General features: G+C 39.0%; 1 protein-coding gene across 2 annotated transcripts in view; it reads left to right on the top strand.

Moving 5' to 3' along the window:
- Window positions 1–22,911, top strand: part of RFX7 (regulatory factor X7) — a 148,712-nt gene that overhangs the window by 118,449 nt on the left and 7,352 nt on the right. For both annotated transcript variants that reach the window (XM_079912285.1, XM_079912284.1), the window contains exons 6-9: window positions 16,523–16,639; window positions 17,939–18,023; window positions 18,663–18,870; window positions 22,177–22,472. In XM_079912285.1, coding sequence (XP_079768411.1) covers window positions 16,523–16,639; window positions 17,939–18,023; window positions 18,663–18,870; window positions 22,177–22,472 — 706 coding nt within the window. The remainder of the gene's footprint in view (window positions 1–16,522; window positions 16,640–17,938; window positions 18,024–18,662; window positions 18,871–22,176; window positions 22,473–22,911) is intronic.

The raw sequence follows: 22,911 nt of genomic DNA on the forward strand, positions 1-22,911 counted from the left end.
ATTGTTTATTTGAGATGTTTCTTGTTTCTTGAGGTGAGATTGAATTGCTATAAGCTTCCCTATTAGAACTGCTTTTGCTGCGTCCCATAGGTTTTGTGTTGTCCTGTTTTTATTGTCATTTGTTTTTATGTATTTTTTTATTTCTTCTTTGATTTCTTCAGTGATCTCTTGGTTATTTAGTAGCACACCGTTTAGCCTCCATGTATTTGTGTATTTTACAATTTTTTTCCTGTAATTGATTTCCAATCTCATAGCGTTATGGTCAGAAAAGATGCTTGATATGATTTCAATTTTCTTTCATTTTCCGAGGCTTGATTTGTCACCCAAGATGTGATCTATCCTGGAGAATGTTCCATGTGCACTTGAGAAGAAAGTGTAATCTGCTGTTTTTGGATGGACTGTCCTATAAATATCAATTAAATCTATCTGGTCTATTGTGTCATTTAAAGCTCCTGTTTCCTTATTAATTTTCTGTTTGGATGGTTGTCCATTGGTGTAAGTGAGGAGTTAAAGTCCCCCACTATTACTGTGTTACTGTCGATTTCCTCTTTTATAGCTGTTAGCAGTTGCCTTATGTATTGAGGTGCTCCTATGTTGGGTGCATATATATTTATAGTTGTTATATCTTCTTGGATTGATCCCTTGATCATTATGTAGTGTCCTTCCTTGTCTCTTATAACTATCTTTATTTTAAAAGTCTATTTTATCTGATATGAATATTGCTACTCCAGCTTTCTTTTTTTTTTTTTTTTTTTTTGCGGTACGTGGGCCTCTCACTGTTGTGGCCTCTCCCGCTGCGGAGCACAGGCTCCGGATGCACAGGCTCCGGACGCACAGGCTCGGCGGCCACAGCTCACGGGCCCAGCCGCTCCGCGGCATGTGGGATCTTCCCGGACCGGGGCACGAACCCATGTCCCCTGCATCGGCAGGCAGACTCTCAACCACCGCGCCACCAGGGAAGCCCTCCAGCTTTCTTTTGATTTCCATTTGCATGGAATATCTTTTTCCATCCCCTCATTTTCAGTCTGTATGTGTTCCTAGGTCTGAAGTGGGTCTCTTGTAGACAACATATACATGGGTCTTTTTTTTGTATCCATTCAGCCAGTCTGTCTCTTTTGGTTGGGGCATTTAATCCATTTACATTCAAGGTTGTTATCGATATGTGTGCTCCTATGACCATTTTCTTAATTGTTTTGGGTTTGTTTTTGTGGGTCTCTTTCTTCTCTTGTGGTTCCTGCCTAGAGAAGTTTCTTTAGCATTTGTTTTAAAGCTGGTTTGGTGGTGCTCATTTCTCTTAGCTTTTGCTTGTCTGAAAAGCTTTTGACTTCATCGAATCTGAATGAGATCCTTGCTGGGTAGAGTAATCTTGGTTGTAGGTTTTTCTCTTTCATCACTTTAAGTATATCCTGCCACTCCCTTCTGGCCTGCAGAGTTTCCGCTGAAAAATCAGCTGATAACCTCATGGGGATTCCTTTGTGTGTTACTTTTTGTTTTTCCCTTGCTGGTTTTAATATCTTTTCTTTGAATTTAATCTTTGTTAGTTTGATTAATATGTATCTTGGTGTGTTTTGCCTAGGGTTTATCCTGTATGGGACTCTCTGTACTTCCTGGACTTGGGTGACTATTTCCTTTCCCATGTTAGGGAAGTTTTTAGCTATAATCTCTTCAAATATTTTCTCACACCCTTTCTTTTTCTCTTCTTTTTCCGGGAATCCTATAATTCAAATGTTGTTGCGTTTAGTGTTGTCCCAGAGGTCTCTGAGATTGTCTTCCATTCTTTTCATTCTTTTTTCTTTAATCTTCTCCTTGGCAGTTATTTCCACCATTTTGTCTTCCTGCTCCCATATTCGTTCTTCTGCCTCAGTTATTCTGTTATTGATGCCTTTAGTGTGTTTTTCATTTCAGTATTGTGTTGTTCATCTCTGTTTGCTTGGTCTTTAGTTCTTCTAGATCTTTGTTAAACATTTCTTGTATTTTCTCAGTTTGTACCTCCCTTCTCTTTCTGAGAGTCTGGATCATCTTTACTGTCGTTACTCTGAATTCTTTTTCAGGTAGAGTGCTTATTTCCTCTTCATTCATTTGGTCTTGTAGGTTTTTACCTTGCTCCTTCAACTGTGACATATTGTTTTGCCGTCTCTTTTTCTTTTTTCTTTGTTTTTTTTGATGGGTGGGATTGTGTTCCTGTTTTACTGGTTGTTTGGCCTGAGGCTTCCAACACTGGGGGTTGTCGGCTGTTGGGTAGAGCTGAGTCTTGGTGCTGAGATGAGGAACTTTGTGAGACCTCATTCTGATGAATATTCCCTGGGGTCTGAGGTTCTCTGTTAGTCCAGTAGTTCGGACTTGGAGCTCCCACCGCAGGAGCTTCGGTGGGTCTTGGTGCTGAGATGAGGAACTTTGTGAGACCTCATTCTGATGAATATTCCCTGGGGTCTGAGGTTCTCTGTTAGTCCAGTAGTTCGGACTTGGAGCTCCCACCGCAGGAGCTTCGGCCCGACCTCTGGCTCGTGAACCAAGATCCTGCAAGCTGCGTGGGATGGCAAACAAAACAAAACAAAACAAAAAAGCAATTACAAAGTAAAAAATAAAATTAGACTAGGAAAGTAACAGATATGTTAGAAAGAACTTAAAAATTAAAATATAGATGAATAAACAACCAGAAGGTACATCAGTACCACAATAGTAAGAAAGGGGATGGGGGAAAAGAAAAAAAGTTGTGGCGGGGAGGCCTTGGCTGTGGAGGGGGGTGCTGAAACAAGGGTGAGGTTTGGGTTGTGGGCAGGGCCTATGCTTAGGACCCACAGGGCTGGAAAAGGCTCTGGGGTCTGTGGGGGTTGGAGCTTAGTTAAGCTCAAGGAACAGAAGGGGCCCAGACATGCCCCCACCCCTGGTCTCAGAGGGCAGAGGACCTCACCTGGGATCCCAGCAGGCTTCCTGGGCTCGAGTGGGCGGGGTAAACACCCTCCTCTCCTCTCCTGCTCCTCCGGTCTGGGAGGGCCTCTCCTGCCTGTCTTTCCTGATCTCTCCTATGCCCCAAGAACCAACGTGGCAGCGGGGACAGGGGGGCCTCAGAGGACAGGGGACTTGCCTGGGAGCTCAACAGGCTCCCCGGCCCAAGTGGGCCAGGCGGTCACCCTCCGCTTCTCTCCCGCTCTTCCTGCAGAGTCCCTCCTGCCTGCCTCTCTTGATCTCCCTGGTCTCAAGGGTGCCGATCCTGTCTGGCCTCCACTGCCCTCCCCCCTCAGTCCCCCCATGTCCTACTGGTTCACTTGAGGGTTCCGCCTATCTCCTTGGGCATCAGTGTTCCCCACCAGCCGCCAGCAGGTGTCCTAGTTGTGGGGAGATGCTCTAATTCTTCTTTAAATTAATTATGTTGACTTCAAAGTAATCTTTTAAGTATATTGTTTCTTATGTAGTTACCACAAAAATAAGATTTACCACGTGAATTTCAAAGGTGATGTTTGATCTTAGTCTAAGCTCGGCTTAATGGTACTATTAACAGCTCTTAGTTTCTCTCCAGGGCCTAGACTAGAAGACACCATAACTAACCAACAGACTTATGCAGTGCTTTTCCAGCTGTGCTATTCCCTGGGACACCAAATCTTCATGTACTTTACACTGTGTACTTCTGCAGTGTTCTCTGAGTGTTCCTGTCAAATGCCAGACGCTGGTGGACTTTAGCCATGCCTCAGACTCAGCTGTGTATTATTGTTCTGTCCAGAACCGGGAACAATAAGAAAAATCAAATCTCTTTATGATCAAGGTCAGGCCCCTTCAAAGAGTTTTCTCTCCAGAGACTCGATCTAATTGTACCTTAAAATTATTGGAGGATTTCAACAACTGTTATACTTTCAAAGGCTCAGGCTAATTAGACGTTTGACCGTATTACTTTTACCTCATTTATGTATTACCTAGTGAATGTATTATTTGCTTAATACTTGTAAGGGAATATAATTCTACCATGTCTTTGGGACCTTTCTAAATTCCATCTTTTATTGTCATCTGTAATACATGAATGTTAATAATACTATAGGTCTTGGTAAGAAAAAGACTCCTAATAGAAATTAATGAGTTCTTCTCTTTCGAAGTATTAGAAAAACTTTCAGTGATATAATTTTGGTTGCTTTCCAAGCCATTCAGTTTGCTTACACTCACTGATTAGTAACAAAATCTTCTCACGTATAAAATGAGTGGATTAGGCTAGATGAGCAAATTCTTTCCAGATTCAGCTCTCTATGCAAGTGTCTCATTTATAAAATGTGTATAATAAAAAATACTTGGGGAGAACAGTTCAAGATCTTGATGCAGGAAGCTCTTGAACTCATCTCCTCCCATGGACACACTGAGTCTCCAGCTACATATGGAAAATTTCCTCTTTAAAAAAAACCTAAAGGCTGGCCGAGTGACGACTACACATCAGACAAACAAGAAGAAAGCCACATGAAGCAGGTAGGGGAGGCTCAGACACAATCTTGCCATAAACCCCACCAGTGACACAGCAACCTCCAATCAAGAGGGAACTCAAAACCCGGAGCTTCTCATTAGGAGCAAAGGGTTCACACTCCACATTGCACACCCCAAGTTTTAAGACCTGCACCTGAGAGACGAACCCTCAAAAAAACATATAATTTTGAAAACCAGTGGGGCTCACAGCCCGAGAACTACAAGACTATAAGGTTCTGAGACATGGCTATTGGAGGGCCCACACACTCGGACTTACCTGCCCCAGGGCCCAGCTCAGAGTCAGCCTGTCTTGCCCAGACATAAGGGAAGGAGGATCACCTACTTATATTAAAGCATCAGCCTGAGGGGTAGGCATCCAATTGAAGACACATGTAGGAGACAGCTGGAACACTGTCCAGGGACAGAGACTTGCAGGTGCTATCTTCGCAGTCTCTCTTTGCTGTGCTCCAGAATATCAGTATCTCCCAGAAGGAAGCTACTACATGTATCTGGTGCCCTGATTTTTGCAGTTTCCGCCCAGGAGACACGTCTTAATTGCCTTGCTTTGGAGGCCAGGGGAGCTTGTGTTCCCAGTCCAATGGAACTGTAACACACAGTCACCCAGAAAGGAGATCGTACACCCTTGTCTGGCACCCTGATTTTTGTGGCTGCTGCCAGAGGATACCTCTACATAGCATGGCACCGGTGCCAGTGGGGCTTACAGTAAAGGGTCCCACAGGACTGTAACCAACAGAGAAAGAGTTCTTCAACAGCTACCACCTCTAGGCACAGCAGCAGTCACAGACCCAAGAGCTCGGTTTTTCTGTGGAGACCTGTTACCCAGCTGTCACGGCTGCAGCCTGAGGGGCAGGCTTCTACTTAACCGTGTATCTAGCAACTGATTGTAATCCTTTTCGGAGACCTCAGAGGGCTGGTGCTATGTTTGTGCTCTCCCTCTGCCACACTTCTGAATGCCAGTGTGCCCCCAGGGGGAGCTTTCCATTCATCTGGCAGCCTGGTTTTTGTAGCCACTGCCCAGGGGATGCCCCTAAATCAACTGGCTCTGGTAGCCGGGGGGGCTTGCATTCCTGGGTCATTCCAGAGTAATGTGGCAGTTGGAAAGACAGTTCTTGGCCAAGTACCACCTCCAAGGCACTGCACAGACAGCAGACTGGGACACCCCCTCCCATCCCCAGTTTTTCTGTGAAGGAAGCCTCTTTGCTTTCCTCGAGCTTTGGCCTAAGGGGTAGGCTTCAGGTTTGGCATATGTCTAGTGGCCTACAGAGCTACTCTCAAGGAATAGATGTAGTCTTGCCTCTTTCCCTCTGCCTTGCTCCAGCTCACCAGTATCTCATACACTTGTCAGGAGCCCTGATTTTTGCAACTGCCCAAGTGACACCTCCAGATTGCTTGGCTCTGGTGGCAAGCAGGGTTTATGCTGTAGTCATACTGGACTATATATACTTGCATACTTTTAAAAGCTGCTGCCTGAGGGTCCAACTTCCAGTCAGCCTGATTTTAGGTGCTGAGATCCTCCCTTCTGGGACCTTGATAGGTCTTGGTACATACCTAACTACTGGGAGCTATTAAAGATATAATAAGCTGCTTGGACAAGCACAAAAGTTTAAGGGACAACCAAGACCTAGGACAGAGTTGAACAACAAGTTTCATCTCCTACATCCTTCAAGACTGGGAGGGGTGGTAGTTTCATCTACTGCATAGAAACCAACACAGAGTTAAGCAAAATGAAGAAACAAAGGAATATGTTCCAGGGACTTCCCTGGTGGTGCAGTGGTTAAGAATCTGCCTGCCAGTGCAGGGGACATGGGTTCGAGCCCTGGTCCATGAAGATCCCATATGCTGCTTAGCAACTAAGCCCGTGCACCACAACTATTGAGCCTGCGCTCTAGAGCCTGCAAGTCACAACTACTGAGCCTGAGAGCCACAACTACTGAAACCCGTGCGCCTAGAGCCCATGCTCCACAAGAGAAGCCACCACAATGAGAAACCCGTGCACCACAACAAAGAGTAGCCCCCGCTTGCCGCAACTAGAGAAAGCCCACACACAGCAACGAAGACCCAATGCAGCCAAAAATAAATAAATAAATAAATTTAAAATATATATATATAAGTGTTCCAAATGAAAGAACAAGGTAAAACCTCAGCAAAAATTCTTAATAAAATGGAGATAAGACACATTATAATTAAAATGTCAGAAGTTAAAGACATGGAGAGAATCTTAAAAGCAGCAAGAAAAAACAACTAGTTATGTACAAGCAGACCCTCATAAGATTACCTGCAGATTGGTCAGCAGAAACTTTACAAGCCTTTGGGATTGGCACAATATATTCAAAATGCTGAAAGGAAAAAAATCTCCATCTGTGATCAAGAATACTCTATCCAGCAAAGTTATCATTCAGAATTGAAGGAGAGATAAAGAGATTTTAAACCAAGCAAAAGCTAAAGGAGTTTATCACCCATGAACCAGCCTTACAAGAAATGTTAAAGGGACTTCTATAAGCTCTAAAGAAAGGGTACTAACTAGTAACAAGAAAACATATGAAAGAATAAGTGTCACTGAGAAAGTAAATATATAGTAAATGTAATGGGTTAGTTATAAAGCTAGTATGAAGATAAAAAGACAAGTAGTAAAACTATGATTATAATAACTAATGGATACAGAAGATTAAAAGATATAAAATGTGACATAAAACATTGGAGGGCAGAGTAAAAACGTTGAACTTCAGAATGTAATCAAATTTAAGGTGTTAACCACCTGAAGTAGACTGTTAAAAGTTTTTATATGTAAGCCTTATGGTAACCATAAGGCAAAAACCTATAGTAAATTCACAAAAGATAGAGAGAAAGCAGTACAAGCATATCACTAAAGAAGGTCATCAGACTACAAAGAAAGAGAGCAAGAGCAAGAGAGGAACCACAAAAACTTCCAGAAAACAAATAAGATGGCAATAAGTACATACCTGTCAATAATTACTTTAAATGTAAATTTACTAACTCCTTCAATCAAAAGACAGAGTGGCTGAATAGATAAAAAACAAAACCCATCTATATGCTACCTACAGGAGACTTGCTTTAGATATAAGGACACACAGAGACTTGAAAGTGAAGGGATAGAAAAAGATACTCCATGAAAACAGAAACCAAAATAAGCTGGGGTAGCTATACTTTTATCAAAATTGACTTTCAAACAAAGGCTATATAATAAGAGACAAAGAAGACATTATATTATATTGGGCCAACCCAACAAGAAGATAAAACATTTATAAAATATTTTTTTATCCAACTTAGGAGGACCTAAGTATGTAAAGCATATATTAACAAACTTGAAGTGAGAAACAGACACCAGTACAGCAATAGTAGCGGACTCTAATGCCCCCTTTACCTCAGTGGATAGATCATCCAGACAGAAAATCAATAAGGAAACATCATCCTTAAAAGACACAGTAGGGGCTTCCCTGGTGGCGCAGTGGTTGAGGGTCCGCCTGCCGATGCAGGGGACACGGATTTGTGCCCCAGTCCAGGAAGGTCCCACATGCCACAGAGCGGCTGGGCCCATGAGCCATGGCCGCTGAGCCTGCACGTCCGGAGCCTGTGCTCCACAATGGGAGAGGCCGCAACAGTGAGAGGCCTGCATATTGCAAAAAAAAAACAAAAACACAGCAGACCAGATATACTTAACAGATATATAAAAGACATTCCATCCAAAAACAAGAGAATACATTCTTTTCAAGTACAGATGGAACGTTCTCCAGGATAGATCATATGTTAAGCCACAAGACAAAGTCTTAATAAATGTAAGAGAATTGACATCATGTCAAGCATCTCTTCCAACCACAGCGGTATGAATTTGAAATCAATTACATGAAGAAAAGTGTAAAGTTCACAAATATGTGGAACTTAAACAACATGCTACTTGAACAACCAATGAGTCAAAGAAGAAATCGAAAGAGAAATAAAAAAATACTTTGAGACTAATGAAAATGGGAATATAACAAAGTTTATGGAATATAGTAAAAGCAGTTCTAAGAGGAAAGTTAATGGCAATAAATGCCTACCTTAAGAAACAAGAAAAGTCTCAAATAAACAACCTTACTTTTCACCTCACTAGATAAAGAAGAATAAAGCCTAAAGTTACTAGAAGGAAAGGAATAACAAAGGTTAGAGCAGAAATAAATGAAAGAGACAATAGAAAATATCAATGAAAATAAGAGCTGGTTCTCTGAAAAGATAAACAATACTGAAAAACCGTAAGCTAGACTCACCAAGAAAAAAAGAGAGGACTCAAATAAATAACAACAGAAGTGAAGAGAAGATGGTACAACTGATAGCACAGAATACAAAGGATCATACGAGACTACTTTGAACAGTTATATGCCAACATATTGAACAACCTAGAAGAAATGGATAAACTCCTAGAAACATACAACCTACCAAGACTGAATCATGAAGAAATAGAAAATCTGACCCAACTGATTACTAGTAAGGAGACGGAATCACTAATCAAAAACCTGCCAACAAACAAAAGTCCAGGACCAGGCAGGTTCACTGGTGAATTCCACCAAACATTCAAAGAAGAATTACTACCTATCCTTCTCAAACTCTTCCAAAAAATAGAAGGGGTGGAAACTCTTCCAAACTCATTTTGTGAGGCCAGCATTACCCTGATCCCCAAACCGGACAAGGATGCCACAAAAAAAGAAAATTACAGGCCAGTATTCCTGATGAATACAGGTGTAAAAAATATTAGCAAACAATTCAACAATACATTGAAAGGATCATATGCCATGATCAAGTGGGATTTATTCTAGAGATGCAAGGCTGGCTCAACATTCACATATCAGTCAATGTGATTCAACACATTAACAAAATGAAGGATAAAAATCATATGATCGTTTCCATAGCTACAGGAAAAGCATTTGACAAAAATCAACATTCATTTATGATAACAACTCAACAAAGTGGCTATGAAGGGAATGTACCCCAACATAACAGAAGCCATATATTGTACAACAAGCCCACAGTCAACATCATACTCAAAAATTGAAAGCTTTTCCTGTAAGATTAGGAACAAGACAGGGATGCCCACTTTTGCCACTTTTATTCAGCATAGTGTTGGGAGTCTTAGCCAGAGCAATTAGGCAAGAACAAGAAATAAAAGGCATCCATATTGGAAAGGAGGGAGTAAAACTGTCACCATTTGCAGGTGACGTGACGTTATATATAGAAAACCCTAAAGACTCCAACAAAAAAACTTCTAGAACGAATAAACAAATTGAGTAATGTTGCAGGATACAAAATCAATACACGAAAATCTTTTGCATTTCTACACACTAATAACAAACTATGAGAAAGCAAAATTAAGAAAACAATCCCATTTCCAACTGCATTAAAAAGGATAAAATACCTAGGATTACATTTAACCAAAGATGTTCAAGACCTGCATACTGAAAACTACAAGACATCAAGGAGAGTAGTTGAAGAAGGCACAAATAAGTGGAGAGATATTTTGTGCTCATGGATTGGGAGAATTAATAGTGTTAAAATGTCCATACTACCCAAAGCAGTCTACAGATTCAATACAATCCCTATCAAAATTCCAATAGCATTTTTCACAGAAATAGAACAAAGAATTCTAAAATTTTTATGAAACCACAAAAGACCTCAAGTGGCCAAAGCAATCTTGAGAAAGACGAACAAACGTGTAAGCATCACACTCCCTGATTTCAAGCTCTATTTCATATCTATAGTAATTAAAACAGTATGGTATTGGCATAAAGACAAACACATAGTTGAATGGAGCAGAATAGAGAGCCCAGAAATAAACCCACACATATGTGATCAATTAATTTACAACAGAGGAGCCAAAATTAGTGGGGTAAGGACAGTCTCTCCAATAAATGGAGTTGAGAAAACTGGAGACCCACATGCAAAAGAGTGAAACTGGAACACTATCTTATACTGTACAGGAAAATCAACTCAAAATGGATTAAAGACTTGAACATAAGATCTGAAATCATAAAACTCCTAGAAGAAAACATAGGTAGCAAGCTCCTTGACATAGGTCTTGGCGATGATTTCTTTAATCTGACACCAAAAATAAAATTTTTTAAAAGCAAAGATAAAAAGTGGAACTATATCAAACCAAACAACTTCCACACAGCAAAGAAAACCATCAACCAAATAAAAAGGTAACCTACTGAATGGGAGAAAATATTTGCAAGTCATATATCTGTTAAGGGGTTAATATTCAAAGTGTATAAAAAACTCGTACAACTCAATAACGGGAAAAAAAAAGTAATTCGATTTTAAAATGGGGTAGAACATCTCAATAGACATTTTCCAAAGAAGACATAAAGATGGACAACAGGTACGTGAAAAGATGCTCAACATCACAAATCATCAGGGAAATGAAAAAACCACAATGAGATATCACCTCACACCTGTCAGAATGGCTGTTATCAAAAAGAACTCAAATAACAAGTGTTGGTGAGGATGTGGAGAAAATTGAACCCTCGTGCACTGTTGGTAGGAATATAAATTGGTGCAGCCACTATGAAAAACAGTATGGAGGTTCCTCAAAAAATTAAAAATACAACTATCATATGATCCAGAGTTCCACTTCTGGGTATATATCTGACAAATGAAACACTAACTCAAAAAGATAAGCACCTTCATGTTCACTGCAGCACTGTTTACAATAGCCAAGACATGGAAACAACCTAAGTGTCCAATGATGAATGAATGGATAAAGAAATTGTGTGTATATACAGTGGAATATTATTCAGCTGTAAAAAAGAATGAAATCTTTCCATTTGCAGCAACATGGATGGACCTCAAGGGCATTATGCTAAGTGAAATAAGTCAAACAGAGAAAGACGAATACAATGTGATCTCTCTTACATGTTGAAACTAAAAATCCCTTTAAAAAAAAAGCTAACAGATATAGATAATATATTGTTTGTTGTCAAAGGATGATGGTAGAGGGTGGGAGAGATGAGTGAACTTGGTCAAGAGGTTAAAAATAAAAAATCTTGAAATCATACATTAAGTCAGAAGTATATGCCTTGAATTGTAGGAGTCCATAGGCAAATTAGAATTTTTGGTGCACAAATTGAAAGCATGTTCTTATAAATAAAAGCAGTTGGACTTTATAACATTTTATACACATGCTGTTTTCTTTATTTTCTACATAATAATGTAAGGATTATCTTTTGCATCAGTCTTTTTATAGGTAATAATGTGTCATTGCAAGGAGACAGCTTAATTGCATTCTAGGAGCTACTGTCACCATCCTCATTAACTGGCATTTAGGCAGTATAGGTAACATATACTTTATGTATACTAAAGTATGTGTGAATGTTTTCATATAAATAATGTTGAGGCCATTTTTTTTAACATCTGTAAGAAAATAGGGGCTTATTTATAATGGGTTTTGAAATTTAATGTCTCAAAAGAACTATAAAAACAGCTTCACAGGAAAAAAAACAAAAAAAAAACAACCTGCCTCAAGGTGGTTGGGGGGATTAATTGATGTAACACATACAAAGCAGTCCAAAACTGTCCAGGTATTGTTATGTATCCTATGACTATATTTTGCCACAAGTCTTTTATGATTTTTATTTGTATTTTTGTACCTTTAAGCAGTGTTTACCTTTAACTTAATAGTTTATTTGTAAATGGTATGAATAAACATTGAAGACTGACTTGCTACTGAGGATTTTGAGTGACATGTTCATGGCCATATTAAATATTAAGCTTAATTTCAAAGTCTGTAAAGCATACTTTTAAAAAAAGAGCAAGACCAAAGGAAAAATCTCATTTTAAGAATGGCATTAGAGTGTTAGTTATCCTGTGAACAGAACATTCTCTGTACCTTCCCCTTTTTTGAGTCTTGCATAAATATAATCTGACGCTGAGTTAGGTGTTAACTGACACCATATCTTGCTTGATCAACCTGCAGTTTAGTTATGAAGCAGGAAAACAAGGTGTAAACTATCCAAGATCTCCACATGGCCTGGAATGACCTATGGCATCTTATATAGCCCTGGTTTCAAAATTATGAATAGATAGCCTATAAATGCTTAATTATATTAAACAGTGTCACTGAATGTCTAGAACTTCTCAATGGGGAAGAGGCTGTAATAAGTTATTTTTCTTTGAAAATTAGAACCACTGAAAATTGGATAGGCCAGGTCACAATATAGAGCCCTTCCTATCAGGAGAAGTGTTCAGAGGTAACCCATCATTCAGGAGGATAGCCATTTCCACACCTGGCAGGAAGTTGAACTATACAACCTTCTGAACTCATTTCCAGTTCATTAATTTCACAAAATTAAAGAAATTGATGACCTGTCTGGGTATTGTCATTGTTACTTTCAAATTGAGGCGCTCTTTATTTTCTCTTTGACATGTAAGGTGTCAACGTATAGAGTCTTGAACCATAAGCAGTTTTATTCTTAACATTGCCTACTATATGATTCAGGAGGTATAATTTGAGTTGTTTATTATATGTCTCCAAAGTATTGGGTTGGCCAAAAAGTGCCTTCGGTTTTAAGTAAAAATAAAAGACAATTTTCATTTTCACCAAGAACTTTATGGAACAACGTATTCACCTTCTGCCATTTTTCAGGCAACTTCATAATTCCATCTTCCCAAAACTTTATCTTTTTGAGCAAAGAACTGTTCCAGGTGCCTTTTACAGTCTTCCAGGGAATTGAAATTTTTTCCATTAAGAGGATTTTGTAAAGACCAAAATAAATGGAAATCTGAAGGTGCAATGTCTGTTGAATATGGCGGATGAATCAGAACTTCCCAGCCAAGCTGTAATAGTTTTTGCCTGGTCATCAGAGAAACATGTGGTCTTGCATTGTCCTGATGGAAGATTCTGTGTTTTCTGTTGACTAGTTCTGGATGCTTTTCGTGGAGTGCTGCTTTCAGTTGGTCTAATTGGGAACTTGTTTGACTTAATCTTTGATTTTCCAGAAGGAGTTCATAATAGAGGACTCCCTTCCAATACCACCATATACACAACATCACCTTCTTTGGGTGAAGACCGGCCTTTGGTGTGGTTGGTGGTGGTTCATTTCGCTTGCCCCATGATCTGTTCTGTTTCACATTATTGTACGGTATCCACTTTTCATCGCCCGTCACAGTTTGTTTTAAAAACAGAGCGTTTTCGTTATGTTTTAGTAGAGAATCACATGTGGAAATACGGTCAAGAAGGTTTTTTTCGCTTAACTTATGTGGAACCCAAACATGAAAGCAATGAACATAACCAAGCTGGTGCAAATGATTTTCAGCGCTTGATTTGGATATTTTGAGTATGTCTGCTATCTCCCACGTGGGATGACGTTGATTGATCTCAATTAATATCTCTATTTGATCACTATCAACTTCAATTGTCTACCCAACCGTGGAACATTGTCCAACGAGAAATCTCCAGCACAGAACTTCGCAAACCACTTTTGACACCTTCAGTCAGTCACAGCACCTTCTCCATGTGCTGCACAAATCTTTTTTTGCATTTCGGTTGCGTTTTTACCTTTCTTGAAATAATGTTGCTTTTTTCCTTCCATCTTCAATATTAAAATGGCTACACAAAACTTCACCAGTTTTGATGTCTTTTTTTAAATGCACGCTGATATGACAGCTGTCACATACAATCTAACAAAATTGTTTTGAATGAAGTTAAAGACAATAAGTGCTACTAGAGCCATCTTACAGAAAAAACCAAACGAACCTTTTGGCCAACCGATACTTTATATATTTATCCACTAAAGAGTATTTTAAAGGTAAGTTCATTGTTATCCTTCCAAATAGTGAATTCCCTGCTTCTAGTGGAATAAATAAGAATCAAAAACCAGATGAAACTAGATGGTCACATTCTGAAATCACACTCAGGATTAGTTCAGTTTGACAAACAAATTTTGCATTCGTCATCCTGATACTTAATTTTGTCAACCTTCCACCTACCCCTTCTGCCAAAATAAAGAACTTCGGTATACTAATATAATGGAAAAAATATCAAAACCTAAATCACAAAAGGAGAAGAGAATGGATATTATATCTCTCATTAGACTCATTGCTTTGATTCTCTTTATTTGGTTTCAGTTTTTTTAGGCCCCTCTGCCAGTGCTGTCATAGGAGCCAGTGGGCACTGTTTTCTTTTTTGCTTTGTTTGTTTTATGTGTTTCTTTAAGGTTCTTGTCATTTTAAATGTGACATACTTATTAAGTCATATTTAAAGTCATTTTAAGTTGTATGTCATATTAAGGTTTAATGTGACACGTGGGCATAATATGACTCTTCAGTCTTGTTCCGAGTGCTAAGAATACAGTGATGAACCAGATAGATATGGTCACTGCCCTGGTTGAACTTACAGTCTAATGGAGGATACATAACAAATAAATTGGCTGTTACATAATTTTAAGTCAGGCATTGAAAAGAAAGTACACACACAAGGAATATGGTGAGGGTATGGCAGGAGAGTACTGCTTTAGATAGGGTAGTCAGTAGAGACCCTTTCAAAATCATAACAAGCAGGGGCTTGAAGGGTAAGAAAATATTCCAGGTAGAGGAAACAAGTATCAAGTCCCTAAGGTGTAAAAGAGATCATTCACATTTTCTTTCTGCGCTGGTTTAAACCATAAAGATGACCAATTTAACTTGCTACTGAGATGGTTATGATTTGATGCAATTCATTTAAATTGTCAGCCCCCCAAAATAGTCACTCCTTCACTTTGTGCTTTAAACCTTGGCCCCCAGACACTTGGAGTATTAGTCTCAACTTACATATGATGTATCTGATATTTCTTATAGAGGGAGTTTTCGATACATATTAGCTCCTTTCCCTTCTCCCTACTGTGCGGCATTGTTGAGAATGCACTTGCCAGGCAACTCTTCTCCTTCCCCTCAGCCCCACCCCCAGCAGAAGTGTGTGGTATTTGGTGCTGGGATAGGGAGGGCACAATCAAGAAAAACACCAGTCTTCAGACCTACCCTGTTCTCTCTATTAAGTCTCCCAGGGGTCCCAACCTTCTCCTGAGTCTACCAATTTGACTTCTGGAATTCAGGTCACTTCAAGAATGTTGCCAGGGTATTCAGCCATCTACAAGAACTCAAGTCCCAGTTACTGTTATATGCTGCCCATTCCAGGGGTTTTCCTTCTTCATCCTAAACCTCTCTCCTTGGCTCTCTACTGCATGACTGCTTCATCAAGAAGCTGCTCTAGTTGATGCTGAAATGGGGGATGAGCTGGGGAGATTTGATTGAGTTATTTTGGAATTCCTCTGACTTGCTCTTTGGTAGCGGTTCTCCTCATAACTGTTGGCCTTGGTAGCCAGAACAGGACATGGCATTTTCCTGCTGCTGAACTGGTAGAGAAGGAATTGGCCTTTTACCCATGACTGGCAGCTGTATAGAAAAACAGAACACCTGATCTAGTAGTAGGTGAGACTTGGCTTGTTTCCCTGGTCCCACTTGAAGTTACTGCCTTACAAGGTACTTTCTCCTTGCAATAATGGGGGAGGGGGGGTGAGAACACTGTGCCTTCATTTTTTTCCCTTATTGGTAAAATGAGAGTGTTGGTATAGATGATCCCTAAGGTCCCTTTTAGTTCTAATACATCGTGTTTCTATTCCAAACCATGTAGTAGTTTTGTCTCTAATGTCTGACACACATAATGTTTACATTGGAAATTATTCCAGTATGTGAGCTTGATATATATGTGGAAACGTATAGCCTTACTGGTCGAGCCTGGATATTCTCATTTCAGAATGCACGTTTGGATTGTAGCTGGAAAACGTTGTACTGCCAATGTCTTACTGCAAGTTTTTGCTATTAAAAGCAGTAGTACTGTGTACCCTGAGGATGAAACAAGCTAAGTAAGCCTGAGTTAGTCTTTAAAGAAGGATGAGCATGTATCAATGAAATTTGTGGTGAATGACTTGAAGATGTGTTTTTTCACTTTGTCATAGGGGTCAAATTGGACTGAAATAACGCTGTGCTAATATGATTCTGAATTCTGTTGCTCTCTCTGAATTGATCCCTCCTTCTTTTGCAGGAGCTATTGTGACAATCTTGGTTACCATCCATTAAGTGCTGCTGACTTTGGAAAGATCATGAAAAATGTCTTTCCAAACATGAAGGCACGTCGTCTGGGCACGAGAGGCAAATCTAAATATCCTTTACCAGAATGGTTTTTAGTAATCTCTTTAAGTTCTCCCTTATTACAGAACATCTGCTGCTGTAGTTCAACTAGCAACTATATTTAGAAATAAATTTAAATCAACAAATATAAACGACTCAAAAGTACTTAGAATAATTGTAAATTGTATTTTCCCAGCTGTTTATCACACTGCAAGAGAAATAACAAATAGTGGTTATTAGGATTGTGATAGATTTCACCTTACTCTGTCACTATAATGTGTTCTTAATGGTCTGATCTTCTTTTCCTTAACAATAGAATTACTAAGGCACGCCACAGTACAGCAGTTGTAAATTATGTCAGTGAAAGTGGAGAAAGATGTTAGTTTATCATCTTTCCTTCCTCTAATTTAGAAACATAGGGATCTCTTTGGTAATATATACAACATTCAAACAATTTTTTTGTGGAACTTGTGCTGTAGGATTAGTGTTCTCTTTGTATTTTCATCCAACCCTTTAAAGGCTGTATTAAAATTAAAGCCAGGGCATAGAAAAGGCCCCTCTCATGATAGAGAAATACTTAGGAGCAAACAGAAGTAAGGAAATTAAAATTAAGAGTTTACTAAAGTTCTTCCTACCCTTGGAAGAAGATTGTAACATGGAGGGTCTCTGTATCATATTAGAAATGCATCATTTCTCTCTGCTTAGCTTTTGGCCTTTTCCAAAACATAAAAATTCTGCTGTGGGGGAGATGAAGAGGGGAAGGGGAGAGGCTGCTTTTCTCAAACGGCTCCAGGTGTTCTGTAACCAGTTGTTGCACGACCGAGTCTTGTTTCCTGAGTACAAACAAAAATGTCTTCATGTGTCTTTGGCATGTTACAGGTGATAATCCTGTACGTTTCAGTGGAAAAAGAGAAGTGAAAAGGTTAAAGCTCTTGTGACACTCATAAGAGTTGTTTTTGTCCCAGTGCCCTGGGCTAAAGTTTCCCTTCTCTCTGCCAGGTTTCCATCTGGATATTCCTTTCCTTCTGACCTGTTTGTTACTGGTGGCTGGCACCGCTTATTAGGAACATTTATTCATAAAATTTATAACAGATGAAAATCATTTTGTTCCATTTGAGCCAGTAACATTCTACAAGGACTGTTTCAGTTTCAAAAGAGTAAAGGTGTCCTGAGCTTCTAATAATTAAGTTTTCTTTTACAGAAGAATTCAGAAAGTCGATGGTATCTCAGGCTGATTTTATTCTCATTTCATATATGGTTACTTTTCAAGTGCTAACTATATAAACAGTTCATTTAATTTCGAGTACTTCAGACCTTAACCATTTATTACGTATTGCTACAGTGGACTAAGAAAAAAAGCTTTTGTTCATATGCCAACACTACCCAATCTTGATTTTCACAAAACTGGGGATGGGGTAAGAATTTCTGCCTTTTCTTTTTGATAAGTAGAATTGTACCTTATTATCAACATTGAAACGATTCTGCATGGTCTCATTTGGATAAAACCAGGGACCAGGAACTGTCTTTTACTAAATAAATGAGCCAAAAAATTCAACAGTGGCTGGTAACTGTTAGCATATATGACTTATATCACCGTGGTTCGTGAAATTAAGGAGAAAAAAGATGGATCTAAAGTTCCTGATTGGTAGATATATCTATGGTATATATTGTCAAGAGGCAAATTTAAGTTATAGAATAACGTGTAGAACGAATGTTTTCAGAAGAGGAAATACGGCTTATGGCATAGCTTGTTTTCTTGATGTTAGAAAAGGCTTTTTAAAAAATTCAAAAGATCTGTTAGTCTCCATATATGTTTAACAATATATGTTTAAATGTTATATTCACAACACTGCTGGTGGCTGTGCACCAGTGGGTATAGGCATAGACCTCATATTTGCAGTACTTTTATGCCTGCCAGTACCACTCACTTAGTACTACTTTGACTCAATAGTTTTATATTGTGTCTTCTGATTAAGAACATGTATCTTAAGTGTGCTTCAATTTAATTTCTCTGAACTTTCTTTTAAAAGTTTTTTCCTTTTTCCTTTGTTTAGTTGGAAGGAGCTGAACCTTCCGGGCAGCTTCAAAATATTGATGAGGAAGTTATCACTTCTGCTTGCCGTCTTGTGTGTGAATGGGCCCAGAAAGTGTTAAGCCAGCCATTTGACACGGTCTTGGAATTAGCCCGCTTCCTTGTAAAAAGTCACTATATAGGCACCAAGTCGATGGCAGCTCTAACTGTAATGGCCGCAGCACCACCAGGTACAAAATTATTAACAAGCTAAAACTGACAGGGTGTTAACTGTCTTTAGAGTTGGTAGTAAAAAGAAGAGCTTAGCTAAAAACCTCCTTTGCCTTTTTAGTATTTGTATGCGTCCACTCTTACTTCCCTTAATACTAAATTCAGATGGGCTTGTTGAGCTAACAAAAATAATAATAGTTCTTTCATGATAAACTTTAAGTTATAGCTTTGTATGTTGCTCTGCTTAAGTATGAAACTTTTATGATTTCCTAGTTGGTATTTCATTAATTTTTCCATTGCTGTTTTAAAGTTTAAAGAAGATGCGTATGTGTACTTTTAAGTATATATGTATTTCTAAATTGATAAATTAAATATTACAAATATAAAGTAAGATTAAGTTTTTTAATTACTTGCTACGACTCTTATCCCCTAAACTAATACTTATAAGTGAAATGATCTTTGGACAATGTGAAAGGTACCTTAGTCTTACAAAAAATAAACCATGTGAAGCATTACTATGAAATAGCAGGAGTGATTTTTTTAATATGCATTCAGATGAGTATTTTTATTCAGATAGCAACTTAAGAATTAACAGTATTAGGACTGACAGTATCGTTGGAATAATAACTCCCTCCTAAATTAATAGCTGTGTAAAGTATCTATTTTAATGAAATTTTTAAAATGTCTTATTTCAGTCATACTTTATAAACCTAAAAAAAGAGTGAATACATTTTTTTATTACTCTAGGAAATTATAACTTCTATAAAAAATTTATTAATATGAAACAGTAGATTTATCACAGCCAGAATTATAATTATAATTATACTCTTAAATGACTTTACTTTTCTATCTTAACTTCATTATTTTAATAAGGAATCCTTTTTCTCTGTTTAAATTTATCAGAAGCTTTAAGCATTTGCAGTATGTGTGTGAGAGAGATTGTTCTGTTCTCTCATTTTATTGTCAATTGAGGACCATAAATATCAGCAAAATAGCTTTTTACAAGAGCCTCCTCATAGTTTTTCCTGTCTCGATATAAAATGGATGGCTCTAATCTGTATAGTTATGTAGTTACACAGGGGCAGAAGAGTGCTTAGGCAGCCTTATCTAGCTAGATAGCTCACATCTGTTACCTCATTTATTCTCCCAGCGGTCCTGTAAGGTAGGGGATATTTATTCCCATTTTACAGATCGGGAAACAGATTCAGGGAGGTTAAGTAATTTGTCCATAGTCAAATAAGTAGTGGAATTAGCCAGAATTTGAATCCTGGTTTGTCCTTCTCCAAAACCCAGGTTACTCCTTTACACCAGACTGTCTTCCTAGCTTCTGGCAAAATGAGGTTCTAAAAGATATGGGCCCTTCAGCTTTCTGTGTTCTCTTTCTGCTACCCCTACTGACACCCAGAAGAGTACTTCCACAAGTTGAGGACTTAGGAGGTATCATGGGGTAAAGAAACAGAGACATCTCTATCTTCTTATTTCCCACATTATTCACATAGTCTCACTGAAAGAAATGTTGAATGAATGGATTTTTAAGGCTAAGTGTGAAGAAAGGTATATTTTTTAAACCAAAATACTAAAAATCACATATATAAGTAGGCATTTTCACTTTTTGAAAGTAGCTCGGGAGGCTGACTGTTTTTTTAACAATCTTCTGAAATTTCGTTCTCAGCCATTGCCACTTTTTTTTTTTAATTTATTTTTGGCTGCAGTGGGTCTTCGCTGCTGCATGCAGGCTTTCTCTAGTTGCAGCAAGCGTCTTTCTCTTCGTTGTGGTGCACAGGCTCCTCATTGCGGTGGCTTCTCTTGTTGTGGAGCGTGGGCTCTAGGTGCACAGGCTTCAGTAGTTGTGGCACCTGGGCTCAGCAGTTGCCGCTCACAGGCTCTAGAGCTCAGGCTCAGTAGTTGTGGCACACGGCTTAGCTGCTCCGCAGCATGTGAGATCTTCCCGGACCAGGGCTCGAACCCGTGTCCCCTGCATTGGCAGGGAAATTCCTAACCACTGCACCACCAGGGAAGCCCCATTGCCACTTTTAAAAATATCTTTGGTAGTGATGAATCTTCTTCCTTTGAAGGTGCACTTGGTTTTTTGTAAATATCGTCTCCATATTAAGAACAGGTTGTATTACAGACGTCCTTTGTAAGCAGCTGCTTGGAACTCATGCCTGTCCAGAAACCCTAGCAGGAGGCATGAGGCAGCGAGCTTGAGCGGTTGGCACAGGCCCTCGGGTTCAGGTGCTGAGCAGCCAGAGCCGAGGCTGCGGACTGGATGGGAGCAGCGCAATTCGAGTTGGATTTGAGGAGAAAGAATAGTACTTAGGTGATAAAAGGGCGGTCAGAACATGTGGGATTGTTGAGCAGTGAGTGTGTGGGTTAGAGTTTACAGTCCCTTTCTCTCCTTCCCGCCTCCCCCTCACGAAGCTGTTGCTGTTGACAAGATGAAAAGCAGAAACGGCTGGGGAAGGGAAGGTCAGGATGTGCCAGCAGGACAGGGGTGTCCTCCCTTTGCCTCTCTCCACTGTTTCTACTGACCCCTGCTCACTATCTAATGATCTTAATGCCACTCCCTAAATGTGAAATGAGCTTTTGAAAAATCAGTTGTATTACATAATCAAGTTTTCTTAAAATTTATCCCTTGCTTATTTTATCATCCCTTTTCCTCAGTGTTGATCTTACTACTACTTTAAAAAGCTTTCTCAGTGACCCTTTTTTAGAATACCTTAACCTTAGTCTTATTAAGAAGCTCTGCTTAATTTCTCCTAGGTCATACTGGAATAATTAATTAATTAAAGCGGTTAAAATTGTATTACCTGTTTTCGTGAAATTCATGTAGAATTAAAGACTTGTTTTCCCCGTACAATTTTTTCCTAAGATATGGATGGTTTCAGCAAATATTTATTGAGTACCCCTTGTGGACTGAGTATTAAAATCATGAAAATGCATGAATTTCTTAATTAGAGAAGGGGGAAGGAAGATTTTTCTGACATCTACTGATAATATGTAAAACATGCTCTCTTGGCATTTATCTTAGCTTTTGCACATTAGTGACATAGCTACTACTCTTTTCAAAATCTTCATCTATTATTGCAGATATAACTACAGCTGTCACCCAAGTTGAACCGTATTTTAAGGTGTCAGTTAAAACCATATTGACAAATGTTTATAAACTGGAAGTGTAATATTTATGCTTCATAAAGAAACTGTGAGTTAAAATTTGCTGGGTTTGGTTGCTTTGTCCAGTAAATGGCTACATAGTCTTAGAAATTGAGTTGTAACCGCTTTGTATAAAGAGGAGTATTTTAGCTTTACTTTCTGTTTATTTTCAGGAATTAAAGGAATTACCCAGCCTTCTGCTTTTATACCTACAGCTGAAAGTAATTCCTTTCAGCCTCAAGTGAAGACTCTGCCATCTCCTATTGACGCTAAACAGCAATTGCAACGGAAAATCCAAAAGAAACAACAAGAACAGAAACTACAATCCCCTTTGCCAGGAGAGTCCTCAGCAAAAAAATCAGAAGGCGCTACAACCAATGGAGTGACTAGTCTTTCTAATGGAAATCCTGCAATCCTCTCTCCTCAGCCTATTGGTATCGTTGTGGCAGCTGTCCCTAGTCCCATTCCGGTAATATCATTAAATAGCATTTGGCCTTACTGGGATTGTGGGAAGTCAGTTGTTTAGTTAAAAGTGGCACAGAAGAAGGAGGCAAGTATAGGTGTAGATTCAGTTATAAACTGATTTTGTGACCACACACAGATTTCACTTCAGTCGGTTCTTTTATTCAGGATATACGTTGTTGATTACAGCGTGAGCTATAAAAGGAACGGAAGTGCAATTACAAGACATACAAGTTTGCACATAACCAGTCAGAGCTTTATGTAAGAGATGAGTCATTTTCAGAGTTGTTTCATCTCTAGCCAAGCAAAGGTGACAAAATTGCAAACTTTTTTTGGTTTATATTTGTTTCCTTTTTAACATTCAGATGGAGCAAAATTGTAATATGTGTTGGTAGTACATTAACATAGACTTGTCTCAATGGTGGGACCTCGGTCAAGTCTCTAAG

This window comes from Stenella coeruleoalba (assembly GCF_951394435.1).
Source record: "Stenella coeruleoalba genome assembly, chromosome: 2".
NCBI lineage: Eukaryota > Metazoa > Chordata > Mammalia > Artiodactyla > Delphinidae > Stenella > Stenella coeruleoalba.